Genomic DNA, 20,459 nt, shown 5'->3' with positions numbered 1-20,459 from the left:
TGTTCTAGAAATCAGGTCAGAACTAGTTTTATGGAACGTTAAATATTTAATTAAAGTGTTTGATTTGTTAAACTGGTTGGAACAGATCTGTAAAAGCAAAAAAAAAAAATATATATATATATATTTCAAGGAGTAAATAGGGTCACATGAACAAACACATATTCACACACTGTCCTGTGATGCTTCCAGGATGTTCAGTATTTGTCAGTTAGGGGCTTCATCATGAGATAGATTGAAGGCTGTAGGGAACTTTACACGTCTTTTGAGAGGTGAGTGGTGAGGTAGATGTCTGGGTTGGTTTGGTAGGCTGATGGGTAAGTTGAGTAGGTAAACATCTATTAAACTCACTGTAATTTCCAGTAATTTTAAACCTGGTCTTAAACTAACCTGTTAACACAATTTGTCCATTTGTACAGACGTGTCAGCCACTTTGTTTGTTCAATTGAACTATATAGAGTTTATGTCATTTTTCTTTTTTCAATTGTATGGTGTAATAAACATTGGTTTTCATTACCGTTTCCGTAGGCCCAGTCATCATTAAGCCGATGGCGGACCTTCTGGTAGATGGCCGACATGGTCTTCATGTTGCTCTTCCTCCACTGGCGGCCGAGGTACTTGGTCTGAATCTTGAGGAGTTTGAGAACATAGAGCTGCATCATGGCCTGCTTGACTTTCAGTGCCCTCTTCAGGATAGGTGCAGACTTAAACACCACCAGCATCTGGGGAGGAGTGAAGGAGAATCAATGGTATTGAACATTTTGACACAGAAATAGGTAAATAAATAGGATTTATTTAATTGATATATCAAGTAGATATAAATAAACAATAGGTCAAATATATTTTATATACGACTGAGGTCTTCTGTGTCTTTATCTCTCACCATAGTTCTGGAGTGCTTCCATTTAGTGAGTTTGTTGAGAATTCGCAGAAGGTTGATGCAGGAGAACAGATTCCGCCAACAGAACTGATTATTGTCTCCAGCTTCCTGTTAGCACACACACACACACACACACACATTTATATATATATATATATATATATATATATATATATAAAACAATATACACCTTAGAATCACATCAACCTGTTTAGCCAGATTAGGGATCAACCAATAAAATGATTTACTGACAAATATTACTGCCTGTTCAGGTATCAAACTGTTTCTGTTAATTACTCTTTTCATGATAAACTATTTAATATTATATTAATCACGCAATGAAGGTTAGCCTTGTTTTACAAACAATTATTGTACAAACTGTGAACCAAGTGTCTGGTGTTTAGAACATTGCGATAGTAATTACTGGGCTCCCTATTAGCCTTACCTCTTAGGTTTAGTCCAAACATCAGGAGATATATTTATCAATATTTGTCAATACTGATAAAACTGTGGGTTGTCAATATTGGCCAACATTTTCCTTTCAACCTGTATATTGGTCAGTTTATAGTCACATGTGTTTAAACAGTAATAGCAGTAATAGAAACTAAATATTGAGAAGAATCTGAATTCAAGCTTATATAGAGCAGAAATTACCAGGCTTTCAGCAGTTAGCTCAGGCATCTCATGGACCACACAGTGAGGGAAATCCAGCACACAGATACTGCAGTCAGAACACACAGCACAACACAACAATTATACACAGAGAAAAACACAGATATACCACCTGAGAATGTTCTGGTTTTGGAGAAGCAGATGCCTAAACGTGGCCTACCTGTTTTTGGCACTAATATAGGACATGATGTTCTGGTTGAAGAACTTGAGGATGAGGGGGATGCAGTTGGCAAACACCAGATGCTGTGACACATACTCAAACTGCACAGGACAGAGGAAGCACAGTATAATTACATCTCAGCTCATTCAGAACATCCAAGTTCACGCCCTTCATGTTACTGCTGTCTGTTTAAGTCACCAGCTGTTCAGGAGCACAAGTTTGTCTTAACCGTCATCAATCATCACAATGTTTAACAGGCTGTCAGGCCTAAAGTCCTCAAAATAAATGTTACTAAATTGTTACTGGCTTGCATTTACTGTTCCAGAAGAAAATCCTTATTACAATAGAACATTTATCTTAGGATAAGATTTGAAATAAAAATCTCAACATATCAGATGTAATTTCCTGCATTACATTTAAAAAATGCTCCTAAATAGCTCTTTAGCCACTGAGCACTTCTATGAAATTCAAAAAATGTAATGCACATATGGAAAGAAATTATGTTTTTCCCAAAACTCCATGTTCCACCCGAGTTAGAATTCTATAATTTTGAAAAATGTGAGTGTAAGGTTTGAGAGGGTTTAAAGACTATTAGTGACAAAATCAAATTTTGAGGTTTCTGACATTAAATGTTCTTATTGTTGTTATCTACACTCACATGCCACAATGCTAACTGCACTATGTAACTTTAGTAAAACAGGTAGGACAATGCTTGTGAGAACTGCACAGCACAGTGTAACCTGAGTTTTAATAGTTTAATATCCTGCAATATTATTGGACCACCTCAGTTCACATGATATTCCATTTTCAGTGGCATTTCTCTGTTCCAAAAGAGTACCCTTCTTGATGGGAGTCTGAAAGCACAAGTTCCACCTCCCAACTGCAGGGGGGGGGGGGTGGTTACATGGTTTTTCTGTGACACCAAAATATATATATTGGATTAAAAAGAGTATTGGATTTAATATGCTGCATTTGGGTTTTCATTCTATGTCAATGTACAATGAACAAATCTATTTTTTTCCACTCAATGGTTGAAACTGATAAACTCTGATAAAAGAGCCCTTTTGATTTTTCTTTTTACTAATTTAACATTATTTTTTATACTATTATTATTATTTTCTATGTTGTGCTTAAGGTCACATCATAAGGTAATGTTGATATAGACCACACAGCACATTTAGGAGAGCAAAAATATCCATAAATATGTTTAATTTAAATGCATTTTAAAGCAGTTTATTTATAGCAGGAGCCCAGAAATAAAATATATAAATTCTTGCATAAAGCAGCTTTAAACATTCAGTATTCAGCAATGTAGTTTCAGTATGTAGCATCTAGAGCTTTACATAATGTACATGATTTTCCTGTCACACCAAACATATACTAAAGTATGTATGCATGTGGATTAAATATGGTGGAATTGCATTGGGTTTCCATTCTATTTTAATGTACAATTATTCTTTTGTTCTCGTATTTTTAGTGCTACTGTATACAGTGCTGCACAGTGGAATCCATCTCCTAAGGCCTGTGTTTAATCTGTTCATCTTTAGTTTGTCCATCATTGATGAGACAGGGGGAGGAAAGCCCTTCATTTTTAATCACATCTTTGCTGTAGCTCTGTTTCTAAGCGGAGACTCGATACTTCTAAGCGCTTGAGGGAGATTTCTCTTTATGATGAATTGCCTGCTTTTGATTGTTCCATTCCAGATTTATTACATCTCTACACATTTACTGTGTGCTCACTGTCAATCTGTAATCATGAGATATATAACATACTGTTACACACAGTAACCTCCATCTTTAGAGCTGTAAGGAAGTGTGTGTCCCTTCTGTTTGATTATTTTAATTAGTGCACGTTCTCTGCATGATTTTGTAGAGGAGGCAGACTCATTGAGGGTTCCTGCTGGTAACCTACTGCCTATAACCACTTAAAATATTACTGATTACAAGACAATAAGTTGTGTAGAACCAACGGACAACTGTGAAAGTCATGTTGTGTGAACAAGGCATTAGCAGCATGTTGTGTTGTCCAGTCAGGCCCACCATTCCACACAGAATATAGTTTCCAAAAAATGACCTCAGAAAACTCCAATAAACTCCAATTAGAGCGACAACATCAAAAGCTTGAATCTGTAGTCAAGAGTGGACAACCTCCCCCCCAAAAAATCACAAAGACCAAGGACTAAAATTATCTATTAAGCATCAACAAACCCACAAACAACAGCATGTAAAGATCTGAAGGCCTCTCTTACCTCAGTTAAGCAACAACCATTCTGAATTTGTTTCAGTTCCAATCGGATTCTGTTACACAACGGCCGATATCAATACAAATACAAAGAGCTCTTTTGATTTTTTTTCTTTATTTAACATTATTTTTTTAATATCATCACTATTATTGTCTGTGTTGTGCTTAAGGCCACATCATAAGGTAAGGCTGAAATAGACCAAACAGCAACTAGTAGAGTTAAAAAATATATACATAAATACGTTTAATTTAATGCATTCTGAAGCAGTTTATTTATAACAGATTATACCTGGGCTACAAACATACAAATAGGCTGTAAAATCCAATATTTCCACTAAAGACAGTAATCAGTCATCAAGTAAAATACACTGAAAAGTGAACTACTTCTCTTAATCCCTTTAGAATTTGGGTTGTCTGTGCTTAATAAACATGTTGATTACACAACAGCCGTTCCTCCACCTCTAAGCTTGCTGGCTTTACTCACACTGTTGTTGTGTTTCTGCATTTTTCGACCAAACTATCTTCAAACAAGCATAATTTTATGCAAAGCAGCTAATTTAACAAAGCAGCTAATTAGCAAACAGCTAATTTCACTAGTTTACTCAGTTACAGGCTGGAGTTTCTGTAGCTTGGTAACTTCTGGAGCTCTTTCACGTAAAGTATAGGCTAATACTTGTTTAAACTCAACACACTAGCTTTACTCACAGTGAAATATCTCCAAACAAACAGCTTTTTCGTAAAAGTAGCATCTAGTTATTTGCTCACTGAGGGTTCGTGTGCCTTATATTAAGGTTGCGCCGGGTTTATGGTCCATTGCAAGCTGCAGGCTGGAATGTTTTTTTTTTTTATTTTGTTTTTTTATTTTCTGTAAACTCCATTAGCCTCATAGTCCCAGCACTAAACTAAAAAAGTCACCCTTAGATCCTACACACGTCTCAGCTGATCTACTGTTCCTTTAAGAGACATACAGTAGTAATAGAATCTGCAGCAGTGCACCAAAAGATCGCAGCAGACTCTCTGCAGTTCTCCATGCTGTCTTTCCCCCTCTCCATCAGCAGATAGCACCACACTGCACAGTCCCCTAATCCACTTCACACTCACATAATCATAACAGCAAAAAATGAGATTGTCTTCACTCATCAGACAGGATTAGACTGAGCTGTACTGACAGCCCTACGCAAACCCAAGCCCGGAACGCTCTGTTCTCTCCTTTTCTTTCTTCCTCAGAAATCTAGGTCTTCCTCTCATCCCTCGTTCTCATGATTCTGTGTCAAGTCTATGGCAGAACATATCGTTTGATGTTGGAAGGCAGAGATATCAGAAGTGTTGAATGTTTTACTGGGATAGCTGGAGAATCAGTTTGTTTGGCTGTTTGATATGGTGTGATATAAACCAGCCTTAAAATAGACCTTAAATCCTTCCTTTTTAAAAATATAGAGACAGGCTTTTTTTTAGACAAGCCTAATTTGTCCAGCGGAAGATCAGTAAGCTAGTAGCAGGAGGTGAGAGGAAAGGGAAGGAGGGAGAGAAGCCCTGTTCACATATATCAGAATATCTTGTTTTTCTGAGGGTTTTTTTTCTGTGCTTGTCTGTGTTTCTGCCTCCCGTCCACATTAAATTTTATTTTCAATCGATAAAAACTGGGCTTTATAATCAAGTGTGCGTAATTTATAAATTTTGCCAGTCAGTTTCTAAGGAGCAGTAAAGCCACTCTGCTGAAATACAGTGTTATACAGGAGTGTCAGTTTAGTTCTCCAGTACAAAGGCTGGAGCAGTATTAGCAACCTCGCTAAGTACCAGCTTTTTCACCGTTCAGAGGTGAGTATTTTTAGACCGCTAGCTGTTTTGCCGTTCTAAGGTGAGTATCGGCCTGTAGCCTGTGTGTTTACCATCTTAAAACAAGCTTTGTGGGAGCCCTGGCTTACCGTAAAACTCAGGGTTCCTCAGTGTAGCGCTGTCTGGTGGCTAATGCTAATGCTAAATTTGTGAATCTGAGCTTACTGTAAATAAACGGAAGCACTTTTCTCACCAAATAAACAGCTTTCAGGAGAAAATCTATGTAGATTAACATCCAGCGCTCTTTTTACTTTTCAGAATACTTTAAATAAGAATAACAGTTTTGTTAATTTAGCTTAGCTTTACTTACTAACTAACTAACTAACTTAGTTACCCCACCCACCTCCACCCTTACAGCAAGACCTGCTGAATTAGAAGGACAACATGGCGACACCACTGTTCCTTACTAGTGTCGCATAATTTACCTTATAATCCAGTGTGCCTTAGGTGTAAAAATAGTCTGCAAAATAGATGTTCATTGATAGTGTGCTTCATAATCCTGTGATGTCACAACACATGCTTGTTACTGGCTCAGTCTCAAATACCTCCTTATACCCGATAAAGTAAATTATAAAAGTCACTAAACTACGACATCTACCAGCAGATAACCCTTGATTTTAGATTTCCACATAGGAATAAATATAAATACTAAGGATATTCTTGTTCATTTTGGTCCCCAAACCCATTTAGGTCTTTTTAATAATGAGTATCAGTTAATACACAACACACAGTTTAGATAAGATGTGCTGCTGATGAATACTAAAGCAAAAAATACTTTGTTTTTTAGTAACAGTTTTTACAATGATTTCACTCTTACTTTTACCTTCTGAGAACTTTCCTCAGTGGCAGGCAAAAATGTCTTTTAATGATGCCTTACAGACACCAGATGGCGATCTGAACACTGTGGTAAAAACAGACTCCGAATAAAATTAGGATCAAAGTACCAATTAAAACTTCTCTGGATTGGCCCCAATCCTGAGTCACTTGACACCTTTTTTCCTTACTTTTGTCATTGAAAAACTTGCCTCATAACCCGGTGCGCCTTATGTATAAAAATAGACCAGAAAATAGTAATAATAATCAATATTAAATAATTGATAGTGCGCCTTATAATCCATAAAATATAGTACAATGATCTGTTTAGATTTGGAATCTGTCATTTTGTGATTTACATAGTACAATATTGTCTTTTTCATTTATGTGTGAATGGAAATATTTTAAAATATGGAAGTTTTTTTATGTGTGAATAAAGGCTGAGTCAGAAAGAGAAAATGAGAGATGGACAGAAGGATCAGGGGAGATGCAGAAGCAGAGGGATGATTCTGACCTGGTAGATATGGTTGAGTTTGAAATGCTTGAGCAGCAGCAGCAGCAGAGCCGAGATGGCCTTCACTATTATCTCCTTGTGTCTGTTCACATCAATGCCCAGCTTCATGCTCTGGAGAACTGTGATCCTGTATTCACCACAGTCACACACAGAAACACACACAGAAAGAGAGAAACTTGCAGCAGAATTCAAACAAAGTTTGGTATCACTTTTCCCTTGGAATGCCTACATTTGTATAAGTTGTGAGGTGTTATCTTGTGAGTGAGGTAGATAGTGTGCTTATAGGAAGGCAACAGCTTAAACAAGGTCTGATAATGGGTGTTAAATGAAGTTGTGCAGGTATTTAACATTCCTCAGTCCAAACACGTGTCACATGTGTACTGGGAATTCCTCATAGATGGCATTTCCACCCACAGTAGACAGTGCAGTGGGTGCTAATGATCATGAACTGTGGTGTCTGCCTAGAAATCACATCCACATTAAATGTAGGACACCTCACATGCTTATCCAGCATGTCAGTGCAGCGTGTATTAGCTAACATTGGACTTTGCAAAAGGCGCTGTACACAATGCTAGCTTCAGTATACTCTTGGCATTTTAATGTATTATGCATCAGTTGAAAGCAATTAAATTAGTTTACAGACAGTTTGGTCATCCTTACTTAGTCAGTTCTTTAAAAAAATCTGCCTTTAGCAGATCTCACAGCTTGCAAAACACTTTTCCCAGCCAACTATGGGTCTTTCTATTTTGGTTTGGGGAATTTCCACCCACTCTTTACTGCAGAACCTCTAAATTTCTGCACAACACTCAACACCAATTCTTTTCTCTTCTGGCATGTTTACAGAACGACTTAACTTCCTGTAATTGGTCACACTGCAGAGGAACCATGGTTCAGTAGATCCAAACCGAGACCACCTCTTTTGGTCGCACAAAACTCTGGTCCTTTGGTTCGGATCCAAACTAAAAAATGTCTAAAAGTCCTGACCAAACAAGGCAGGTGTAAAAGCACCCTTAATTGCCCTACAGGTCCTTTACTGTCAGTACTTTGGCTCTCTATCCAGCACGTGAGCTGTTCTCTGGGAGAAGTTCCACTGTGAGCTCGAAGTGATCTGATGTCTTTTTTGAATTTCCCCTTGAGGCATCAATTAACTTTATTTTCAGATCCTCAGCCACCTGCCTAAAAACGGTCCACTGTTGTGGGGTTTTAGCACAAGGTGTGAACAGTGAGAGAATTTATTTGGATAGGTTCTGTTTACAAATTTTTACACGTACGACCAATCCTGACAAGCTAAATAATAAGCGCACTTTAAAGAAACTAATCTAAAAAATCCATCCATTGTCAAGATACGTTATTAGACAGCTAGCTCACAAGTAATGTTGGGTACTAGTATCTAGTACCAGTATTATGTCCCATGACTTTTTGCCATGTCCCATGGGGCACAGACAAAGAATGCTGCACTGAACTGTGGGATAGCTGCTTGTCTCTTAGGATGGACAATTCTAGCAAGATTGCATCCCACTGCGCCCTTCTATGATGTATTCCAAATACACATGTGACACTGACCTCCACTTTATTATAACAATCATATAGAGCTCAATTCATAATTTTATTAACTTTAGATCCCATTTTTTTCCCAGTTTCTACAAACAATCTTCTACAGATATCATATCAGAGTCGTGCTGTATCTGAGTATCTGCAACAAAATAAGTTAAACCTTTTTGAAAAGCACTTTTTTAAACTTTTGAATGGTAGTACACAGCAACCCACAGGTTATGAAACAGCATCATGTCAGTCTTTCGTGCACCACTTCAGACAGAGTCCTTGAGGTGCTGTGCTCGATAGTGTGTATGTGTGGGTGTGTGTGTGGGGGTGCAAGCTTACGGCATGTCCTCAGGAAGAACATCAGCAAGGATGTTGATGGAGTCAGTCTTGGCCTTGGAGGTCGGAGCTGCAGCCAGAAGAAGCTTTAAAAGTGCAATCTATAAACACAGTATCATTAATGTAACATTAATGCCACTGCAGCATGTCCATTAGCCTTATAATCTAGCAGTAGAGAGAAGAACTGATAGATATAACATGAACTTAAAGGAAATTGTGGAAAGGTATACTCTATTATATTTCATCTTATTATACGGTAATCTTTGTACTGTATCTGATCATGTGAAAATATAGCACATCAATTACAGTCATGTGTGCCTAAACAAACAATTTACAAGGCTATTTTTACAAAGCTTCTGGTTAATTCTCATCTTTTGTTTATTCTGAATGTGACTGATAAACCTGACTCTGATATTCCATACAGATTACATTTGGGGTAGGAGAAGTACTGTACACAGTTTTCACTAATACTTCACTAATAATCTACTAAACAATTGTGTATGAAAAGTCTGATTAGGATACACTTACCACATACTGAGAAAGACTAGGGAGCATCCCCACATATAAGATTTCTGCAGGGGTCTCTTCCACTTCTTCATCTCCCTGGCCAATTAGAATCAGGATGTGAGAAAGCATGACAATAGCATTCAAACAATAAATCATCCTTTATTGTACATACATTGAGGGTAACCCTTATTTTCAATGCAGCCACTTAAAGGACAAAAAATCAATTATTTAATCAGGTTAAGATAAAATAAGGAACTACAAAAAACAAAACAATACAATTAAATAGAAAAGCATTAGAAAAACTAAAAACAAGTTATGATTTAATTAAGAAGCAATAAAAAAATCATAATAAAAGGATATGTGGACAGGCTAACATATAAAGCAAATAAAGAAATAAATAATTAGTACAATTAAAAAAAGTTGGAAGAATAGAAATAGCTAGAATTAAAACTTTAATAATGATACTTAACAAGTAGCATTGAATAAAAAGGTAAAACAGAAAATAAAATAAATAAAAGAATGAAATAATAAAAAAAAATAAAATAATAAAGGTAAACATAAAAAAATCATTAAAAAAGTTACAGGCAGTCTAAAGGTGGTTGGAATTAAAAAGGTAAAAAATGTTTGAGTGACACCGGCGAGCTGAGTTTTCGAGTTTTCTGTAGTGAATTCCAGTTCTCTGGTGCACTGTAGCATTAATGCATATAAGTCTCTAAGTCACTCAGACAAAATTGTGCTGGAAAGGTCAAGCTAAACACTTAATGTAATTTGATGTGACATATTGTATTGTGCCAAAATTATAGACAGTGTGAAATTTTTAATGAAAAAAAAACTAATTTCTGAGCAAAAAGTACTTTGCCGTACATCACTAGCCACCATACTCTGAAGCAGATTGCTGGCCACTCACCATGGTCATAGGGCACTGCTGCAGCTCCTCCTCTCGTTTGATCTGAACCTCAGCGATGGAGACGTACTTGTGCTGAGGGGGGCAAAAGGGAGAGAGGATGAGTGAATCGTCATGGTAACCGAAGAGGGCTATCTTGTCAGTGAATGAGTGAAGGGGCACTCATGCTCGACATAAAGACGTATCAGTGGTCTGCAGCTGCTGGACTGCAGCGCTCGGCCGTTAAGCCGTGTCACTCTAGCACTGGCTTATGTGTCAATCACACCGGTGTGGTGATAGTATGTAAAAATGTTTATTACATATATAGGATTAGAAATGGGGAGTAAAAAGCTGGAGGGCAATTTAAGGCCCTATATCCAGAACAGTTTACCCCCCAACACTGACCTACTTCTGATGTCAGATTGGGAAACTCAATTTTGTAAGTAGGGCAGAGTTCCAAATAGATATAGACTTCATGTTCCTGAAAAATGGTACCAGCTGTAAATTTAGACACACCAGAATAAATGGAGTCAAAACCTTGAATTCTTCATTAGAACCTCAATCTGATTTTTACCCATTACTATATAAAGTGTTTAGATAGACTTGCCATGAGCACACTGGCCAGTGTTCATGCACAAGATAATACCTCGCAAATTCTACAGTAGTGGGCGTTCCCAAGACGTTTTCTGATGTAACACCTCACAATCAAGTTTCATACTTCTATCCCATGATTTCTGGCATGTTAGTGTATTATAATTTCTAGTCAGTGTATTGTATCAGCTATGAGATTTGATCACTACTTTTTAAAATACTGTGCCATTTAAATAATACATGTGTAACTGCATTTTCATTGTTATACAACTTTCTAAGTTAAACAAACATCTAGAGCTCAGTTTATAATTTAAGATTGATTTTTACAGTTTCTTTTAGGACTGTCAAGTAGAAAACACTTAAGCACAAGTCCATAATAAACAGAAGTACTGCAAGTTCTTTTTAATGGAGGTTATTTGGAATTAAAGAATTGATGAAAATTGGAAGATGTGTTATCTTTTAGAAAATACTCATGAAAAATTTGTTTCACCTGTTTTAGAGTCTTCACACTCTCGTGGATTGGTCTAGGTAGCCCAACCAGGGTTTCTGTATCACTGCAAACATCAGCAAAGCAAGAACTCATTAAAGGGAAGTACCGGAAGCTACCAAAGTAATATCAGCACCTCGTTGCGGGGATCTTTGACCTGCTAAAGGTGAGTGAGCGAGTTGCAGACCAAGCCTATGAGGTGTGTTGCATCTAAGAATGTTTATCAGCATTACCCAAAACTGTACTGCAGATTTATAGTTAGTCTTGGTTATAATGCAATACAGTTAAGAAACTCAAATTCTGTCTCTTATTGTGTGTAACTGAAGAAGTCGTCTTTCTACCATCTCTCTCTCACTCTCATCTATGATTGGTGGACTCGTGTCTGTCTATGGTTTGTATAAAACTAAAATAATATAAAAGGATTTACCTTATATAGGTAAGTCTATTACTAAACATCAAAACACATTTGCAGTGCCAGTGCGATTGTGGAATTGTGAGGATTAACAACATCATCATCATCATTATCATCATCATCATCATCATCATCATCATCTCCAATATAAATGCTTCAGATTCTTTAATGCAGGAAGAAAGATCAGCAGAGAATTATCAAGCAATCAAACTTACTTGCCCAGGGTAAAACCAATGAACTTGTTCCTGCTGGTCTCCAGAAAATGCTCAATGTCTTTCTCTCTGTGGAGGAGAGGAAAGAATGTGTCTAGCACTGGAAAAGTACAGGAACATTTAAAGTTATTTAACATTAAACGTTTTTTTTTTATATAATATTATTTCCCGTTTTCTCCCCAAATTACACGACCAATTTCCTAACCCACTCATTAGGACTCCGCACCCAACACCAAGAGGGCAAAGACTAGCACATGCCTCCTCTGATACATGTGAAATCAGACTTCTCCTCTTTTGGAACATTGGTGTCAGAAATGGGTGCAACTATATATATATATATATATTAGATGAATACATTCATTAGATAGGAAATTTAATTTATATTTTCACTAAGTAATTGAGCTTTAAATTTTAGACAATTTAGGGCCAATAGTCTGTACATAAAAAAACATATATATTATGACTGAGCAGAATTTGTGTGTATTTTGGAATCAGTGGCTGTAGGCGCCCCTGGGGGTCCGTCCTTATATTTATAAGAGTGTTTACAGAAATGTCTCAGCTCTGCGCTAACCGCTTAAAGCTTCATCAGTCACGCTGCAGTGCCTGTGCCTCTCTCTCTCTCTCTCTCTCTCTTTCTGTTTCTGTATTCAGCAGCAGAGCGCAGTGCTACGCTACGTTTCATGAGTAAACACATGTTTGTAAGTCTGCGGTAAATAATGCATGAACTTACAGATAACGAGGGGTATTTGATAAGGCTCACGACTGCGCTCACAGCCATGTCTGCCCCAGATCCCTCTCTTTTCCTGTGTCTCTCTCTCTGTCTCTCTCTCTCTGACTCTCACTCTCTCTGTCTCAGCCCACACAGTCATGCATTATTCATGTCCCAGGTGCAGTTTTCAGTTAAGTCACTTGTTTTCAGAGCTGTAACAAAGCTGCATGTATTTAAGGGGTTAAATCTTTCGTCATCATGAGATGCGAGTGCACTAAAGTCACTTTGTGCCAAAATTCAGCTCTGTCTCCACAGACTGACTGCAAAGGACCATAGCTTTATGGTCTGGTCTGTAGACACCTTCTCATCCAACGCTTCTTCTAAAATCAAGGGTCACATTAGAGAGTTCTTCCCTACATGATTTAAATGCATTCAGGCACAAGGGCACAAAAACATTAGTGATCTCAGGATGCTGACTCATCCCAAAAGTACTGGACAGAGACTTTCATAGTACGCTCATCGACAAAATTGCCCACAGATGTTACCGCTGGGCCTGTAGATCTTGTACAGCAGATTATAGTTGGAAATATGGTGAACGATAATTCAAAAAAATGATTAAATGCTTCTTTGGCGAGCTTTTATGTACATTCCTCCCCTGTCTCTCTGTCGCACTCAGCGTGACTTTATTTTTTACACATTCTCATTTTTTGCCCGTTCTTGGGCTCCCTATCTCCTTATAAGGGCGATTTTTCCCCAGCCGTGTCCCAACTCACTAGCTGGGGCAACAGTAGTGTATTGGACCGCGACCCTGACAACATTCGATTCCGAGTGAGGTAATCTGTAATCTGGTAATCTGTCAAAACAACAATCCTGCTTCTCTCAGACTAATGATACACTTCCTCTCATGTTAAGTCTGTCAAGTCTGGCAGTCACCAATCTCTCACCAGGAGGTACACTACCCAAAAGCACCAACTGAGAACGTGAGTTTTACATGGCAGTGGGCGGAAGCATATTTACGCCCTCTTGTGGAAAGATCTGTCTTGTCTTTCATCAATCTGACTGAAGTGTGCAGTGTTTATCATTTTTATGATCAATAAGTGCAGCTATGATAACACAGTCTGTATTCCCCTTTATCTGCTTTACCTGACTTTAGGAGCCCACGGCAGCCCTTTAGGAAAGGACACTCTGTCAGTAGGGGGCCGCAGTGGGGGTGGAGGGGGAGGTGGCTGGATAATGACATCACGGTCCAGGGGGTCCACCTCGCCCTCGATGCCGCTGTCCACGTCCTCACCGTCATCTTCCTCATCCCGAGCGTCATCGTTCTTAAAGGGGTCGCGCTCGTTATAGGTGTCCAGGCTGTCCTGCTTGACCAGAGGCTGTGAGAGAGAGAAATACTGTGTTAAACACTCGTTAACTCTGCTTTACAGTAACAGCCTGTTTCACCCTGATGCTGAGTCCCTCTGCAGAACTGAACAGTCTTTCAGAATCATCTGTGTGTTGATGAATCTAATGTGCAGTACATCATATACTGAATAAAAGACAGTCTTTCTGTTTTTTTGATATCAGCAATGGCCAAAAGGGGTGTCAACTGGCACCGGCAGCCATAATCCTGTATGCACAACATGTGCATTTCTTTTAGAATCTTGTTATTTCTTTATCTTTCTTGAAAATTAAATTGTAACAACATCTAACCAGAAATCAAACGTGGAGAAGCAGAACGAACGCCAAATAGGTAGAAATAAGTTTCATTTTCTGGTTGTTTAATTGTTTTGAGTTAGAGGATCATAATAGACAAAAATTATACAAAATATTTCTATAAATATTCATATTCATAACTCAGGCAGACGTATAGATGCTAGGGTTCAAAACACGTCTGTAAAAGAGTTGAAGTATCAACTCAAGCTTTTTACTCAAGTAAAACTGTGAAAGTACTGGTTTCAAATCTATTTAAAATATAAAAGTAAAAGTAATGTAAGGAAAAAATGCCATTAAGGATAAAAGCTTAGGCCACAGGAGCCTTCATATGCTCTCAATGCAGACATAGAGCAGCCCTTTGGTTTTGCAAAAAGGCTGGTATAGAGTTGGTAAAATATTAAATTTTATGTACATCAGCTTGGTTAAGTTTAGCTATTGCACATGTTACTTTATGCCAAACGTTTTGTATGATGACACCAAATGAGGGAGTGTGTTGTTTGATTTGCAGATTGTGCTGCTAGCTGTTCTATGAAATTAATGTAGTAGTTGGGTAATCAAAATGTATTGATGGTGTTGAATTGGTAACACCTGAGCTCATTCCCTGAAAACTGTGCATATATTGTAGATCCAAATATTAAAATAAAACTATTCTGATTCAATCTTCTTCCAGAGATTTAACCACATCACTGACATGATCCTAATACACGTATTATTAGAATATCAGTCCTGAGAGAGACTAGCATCAGGGTGATCCTCAGGCCCTCCCCCAGCTAACGGAGCCTTTCCCCTGTACTCATCAGGCATTCCTCTCACGCCCAGATCCAGAAATCCATCTTTCTCACAGAAGACATTCATTATCTGTTTCTGAAACTCCCCACCTTCAGGCTACAACCCATTTCATGGACTTACCGTTCCTCTGGCCTCTGGGAGCAATACAAAAAGCCCTCCCTGTGGCCTAGTGCGCTTCAGAATCAATGGCACACAGCTCTTTTATGCATTCCAGGTGTGCAGATTGCCAGGCACAAACAAATCAACCAGTTCCTTACATCTCTACTGCTGTTCAAACACATGAATGGCAAAGTCCAGAGCAAGCATCAGGCATGGGTTGCATTAGTGGATCAGGTGTGTGGTGTTTTTTTCCTGGGTGGGATGTATGGGTGCTGCATGTGCAGTGGCCTGGTGGGTTCAGTGCAGAGGTGGAAAGTAATAAAAATTATGTATAACATTGTGAGCATAATAAAATAATACTTGGATTTACATCAGGTTATTTAGTAACTGTCTCTACTGTCCAGAGAATGCTTTCTATTAGATTTCCAAGCATTGCTATGATGATTTGATTGCATTCTGCCCAGCATTGAGCTATGGAGCAGTGGAATTGTGTTTTATAGATTGATGGTGCTCCATCCAGAACCTTTGGGATGGAGAGTTGGGAAGTTGGGGATGAGGTGAACTGAAGATCATCCAACATTTTGACCTCACTACTGCTCTTCTCACTAAATGCAATAAAAAAGCCAATCAAAGCAAAAAAATAATAAATGCATATATAAAAATAATGTTGTTATGTATACTAGCTCAACATTTAATCAATGTCGGCAAAAACAATCCAGTTTCTCAATGTAAAGTTAGGTTTTCCTCTTTATTAATGTATTTTATGTGGGTTTAGGGTGATTGTGGCTACAGTAGGTAGGGTTGCAGTAGGTTTATATAAGCAGAAGCTCTTAGCTCTCTTTCCAGCCCTGGTGTGGTGCTGTGATCATGAGTGGTGGTGGATCAGCCGTGATCGTTCACTGCCTATGAGAGAAGCCATTCTGCAGCTAGTGACAGGGAGCGAGTGTGTGCAGTGTATTTGTGGAGTTTCATCCTTAATCAAAGTGAAGATGGACAGACATGAAATGAGTGGAGAGAAGAAAGAAAAAAAGAAATAAAGACTGACAGAGAGAGATACTAGAGATAATAGAGAGAGAGATACTAACAGTTAAAGAGAGAAAGAGATCTGAGAAAAATAAAAAAAATTGAAAGAAACAGAAGAATAAGAGAGACAGACAAAGGACCAAGGGTTTTTTTTTACGAGAAAAAAGAGTGAGAAAGAAAGACCAAGAACTGAGAAAGACAAGCGAGAGAAAGAGAGACATAGAAAAAGAGTATGCAAATTAGGGTTAGGTGATACAGAAAAATGGGAAATAAAGATAGAGAGACACAAGCAGAAATAAAGATACTAGGAGGGCAAAAGGCTTGATACTAATGAAGAGAGATAGAGAGAGTGATGTGTGAGACAGTGTAAGACAGAAAGATAAAGAGAGCGAATAAAGATATCTAAAATAATCTAAAATTATTCAAAAAGTGGAAGAAATAAAAGGCAATAGATCTTGTGAGAGAAAGAGTGAGATAGAGCGCATGGTGTGTGAGAGTGTGGGAGAAAGAGAACCAAAGAAAGACAAAACTATAAAGACAAAGGTCTTGTGGAGATTCCAAATAGCTGTTAATATTCTTTCTTCTTGCTGTTTTTAATGGCATTTTTATGTTTATAATTACGAAATTGGAGTGTTTTCGATTTATTGCCTAATTTTTAGAAAGTTCAAGTGTCATTTTGATGATGCTTCGGAAATACTGTCTCTATATGTGCTCATGCCAATAAAGTTCAATGACTCAAAGTGATAGAGCACAGTGTATGAGAGAGTGAGAAATAAATAAAGAAATAAAAAAGGAAGAAGAGCGAAACAGAGAGTAAGGAATCTGAGAGAGATAGAAGGAGTTAGAGAGAAAGAGAAAGTAATCAAGAGAAGAAGAGAAATATAAGCAGACAAAGAGGGCAACTGAGAAGAGTTATGTGTGTGTGTGTGAGAGAGAGAGAGAGAGAGAGAGAGAGAGAAGGAGAAAGAATAGAAATACAAAGAGAAAGTGAGAATGTCTTGCGTTTACTACATACTACAGCCATTATGACCACAGCCAGCCTTATCTCTAAGACCTCCCACTACTGTAACGACAGAGCGAGAACAGAGCAAACTGCAGTGAAGGAGGAGAGAGGGAGAGGAGAGAGGAGTGCAACAGCCAAAGAGCCCAAGACAAAGAGAATGCACACAGAGGGATTCTGGGTAAAGACCTGCTTCTTGGCAAAGGGACTGTCTCCTTCCAAGCTATCAACAAAGGCACTCTGTAAGGACACAAGGAAGAGAGGGGGATGAGCCATAAATAAAGGACAGAAAGAGATAGAGAAAAAGAAACAGACAGACAGAGATAGAAACAGAGAGACAGACAGGCAGACAGACAGAAAGAGAGAGAAAATGCTATATACTAAAAGTATACTAACTACTATCACTATACTGCTATACTATGTATACTATATACACTACACTATATATAAGACAGTGGTTCTCAACTCTGGATCTGGAGTATTGCCTGCCTTCTCAACACAATTAGAGTTTATCCTGCTGCACAAATCAACTCAATTTACAATAAAACAAATTAGAATTGAGTACATGGAGCTAATAAACAGGTCAGTTCCAAAATCAGTCGTAACAAATGGTATTTAACATCCCAAAAAATTACATAAACACAGCTAACCAGGGAAAGCTCTACTCTAAGCTGTAAAATGCATCACTGGAGGCACTCCAGAACCAGTGTTGAGAACCAGTTCACTAAGATATTATTCATTCTCTTATACTTGGTTACATTTATATTACAATTAGTTTATTAATAGTTACTTATTAGGTTGTAAATGCCTTAAAAATCATTAATAACCAGTTATAACACATACGTAGAAAGGGCAACAATGACCTGTTGTTTGCCAAATAGTGAACTCACAGCCATCTATATTGTTGCCCTTTCTACGTATGTGTTATACCTGATTATTAATGATTTTTAAGGCATTTACAACCTAATTAATAACAATTTATAAACTAATTGTAAACCATTTATAAACACTTTATAAAGGTAGTCTTATTTTAAAGTGGTACTCATTTTTGTCTGTTTTACACACAGATTTCAACCTCTGTTCTCTGCAGTGGTCATTTTGCACCTAGGGAGTGTCCACATTGTGTCCTGTCTGAACATGAAGCACTATGGGCCCTATTTTAGTGGTGAGCCGTCAAGCGTGCACTGTGCAGTTATATTTTGGGCATGTCAGTGTGTATTTGGTATAGTGCCGAGAACGTATGTAGTATTTCTCTTAATTAAACATGAGGGTATAACATTAAATAAACCAATCAGCGTGTCACTTGACATTCCCTTTAAGATCCAGGGGCGCATCTTTTAACAGTGCAGTGCTTTTGTGCTTCTCAGCAGAGGAAACTGACCTGTTCATTCACACTGTGAAGGTGCTTGAGCAGGTAATTTACGGGAACTGCAATGTTATTTTATTTTCTATTCTGTTTTTTGTTTATGTAAATTTGGGTATGTGCACTGCACACCTTGGTCTCCAAGATAGCATGACGGATGTCTGATGGGTGACTGTAGTCAGGGTTTTAATCAGTCAGTGGTGCATCTGAGTTTTCCATAGCAAGAAATTTACCTAAACACAACTCACTTCCAGACCATCACGCTTATCGACGTATATATGTTTGCAATAAGCTCTCCAAAATTACACCTAAAACACGTATTTGTGGCATTCCTCATGCCATCTTAAAAAAGGGAATTAAGTTAAGCAGATAAAACATTAAATATTTTGGGTTCACTGTCTACAATGGAATAAAAGTGTAAAAGTGTAAAAAACATATGTTCCATACTGTCCATTTTTTTCTAATTTGGGGCTGCAGAATAATGTAATTTTCTTTCATTTGTATTGAACAATTGTACAATTACTGTGATGTTCTGTAAACTAATCTTACCAATGTAATAATAATGATAACAAAAGGCAGTTTAAGGCAAAAAGATGTGAAAACACATTGCTATGAAAAAAAACAGCTGCCGAGTTTAACTAAAAACATGCTTTTTTACTGACTACTTTGCTTATTTTAACAGGATGTAATATTTAACAGGGGTTATTATTTTATATTACATGTCTTTAAGATATATATATGCATATGTATATCGTCGCTGTCCAATGAAAAACACTTATCTCCAAAACAGCAACTTTACAGGAGAGGGAAAAAACCTTGTAAACTTTCATTGGAAGTCAATGTAAAAACAGTTTATTTCAGGTCATTTTAAAGAGTTTCTATTGGTCCGTTCATCAAGAAATTTTGACACAGTGTAAAAGACAGTTTGTCTGTTCAAATTATGTACTAAACTGAAAATCGACAAAAATGGAGATAAGTGTTTTTCATAGGACAGCGACGATATGCATTTCTGCAGCTGAGTTATGCTGTATTTCTTGAGCTGAAGTAACAAAAAAACAAAAGTACCAATCTAAATCCTGCTTATTCATATTTAATTTTTTTTTCTAGCCTTTAAGAATTACACTGTTGACAAATTTAGGCTTAGGCTGCTTCAATTTAATTTACCACTGGTACTAGTGCAAGACTGCTGATGCTGTCTACACCTCCTTCTGTAACATAATTTAACTGTGAGTCACTCTTAATAAGAGGGACTGCTAAGACTCTAAGATACGTACAAATGTCAGAATTAGTATTTAGTAGACAGCTGAACCACAGTGATATAGAGGATGAGGAGAGGAGTAAGAGGCAGCAGGTTGACGGTTAGAGAAGATCTGAAGATGAGGTTTCTCTAGTCTCTAGTAGGAGTAAAGGGTCTGCTGTGGAAAAGGAAGCAGGTCAGTCAGTGCAGGTGAACCTCACTCACACTCTGCAGTAATGCTGCTGCTGCTGCGTTCAGGTGATCAGTTCATTAGTTCTGCTTTGTGAAAACAAAGCAGCCGTGCTGAATGTGGTGTGTGAGCATCTGGAGTGGACTGTGTTGAATATACAGTACGTTACACTGCCCATCAGACTCTTGGGGACAACTTGAGTTCTGTTAAAATAAAAAAATTCTAGCTGTTTCTTTTAAAAAATATACAGTAGCAGTAATACCTTTGGAC

General features: G+C 37.8%; 1 protein-coding gene across 2 annotated transcripts in view; it reads right to left on the bottom strand.

Moving 5' to 3' along the window:
- The window catches only part of strip2 (striatin interacting protein 2), a 58,599-nt gene that overhangs the window by 5,104 nt on the left and 33,036 nt on the right, over window positions 1-20,459 (bottom strand). Inside the window, exons 10-21 of one of the 2 annotated variants that reach the window (XM_049473422.1) lie at window positions 17,589-17,639; window positions 13,937-14,169; window positions 12,088-12,153; window positions 11,464-11,527; window positions 10,407-10,478; window positions 9,521-9,595; window positions 8,996-9,093; window positions 7,115-7,241; window positions 1,710-1,810; window positions 1,532-1,598; window positions 881-985; window positions 515-719 (exon numbers count right to left, since the gene is read on the bottom strand). In XM_049473422.1, coding sequence (XP_049329379.1) covers window positions 515-719; window positions 881-985; window positions 1,532-1,598; window positions 1,710-1,810; window positions 7,115-7,241; window positions 8,996-9,093; window positions 9,521-9,595; window positions 10,407-10,478; window positions 11,464-11,527; window positions 12,088-12,153; window positions 13,937-14,169; window positions 17,589-17,639 — 1,264 coding nt within the window. The remainder of the gene's footprint in view (window positions 1-514; window positions 720-880; window positions 986-1,531; window positions 1,599-1,709; window positions 1,811-7,114; window positions 7,242-8,995; window positions 9,094-9,520; window positions 9,596-10,406; window positions 10,479-11,463; window positions 11,528-12,087; window positions 12,154-13,936; window positions 14,170-17,588; window positions 17,640-20,459) is intronic. The other variant, XM_049473423.1, reaches the window with a different exon arrangement.

The sequence above is a fragment of the Astyanax mexicanus genome, chromosome 2 (genome assembly GCF_023375975.1).
Source record: "Astyanax mexicanus isolate ESR-SI-001 chromosome 2, AstMex3_surface, whole genome shotgun sequence".
In the NCBI taxonomy this organism is placed as follows: Eukaryota; Metazoa; Chordata; class Actinopteri; order Characiformes; family Acestrorhamphidae; genus Astyanax; species Astyanax mexicanus.
The sequence above is the reverse complement of the archived record's forward strand: the minus strand, read 5'-3'. Positions and strand labels throughout refer to the sequence as shown.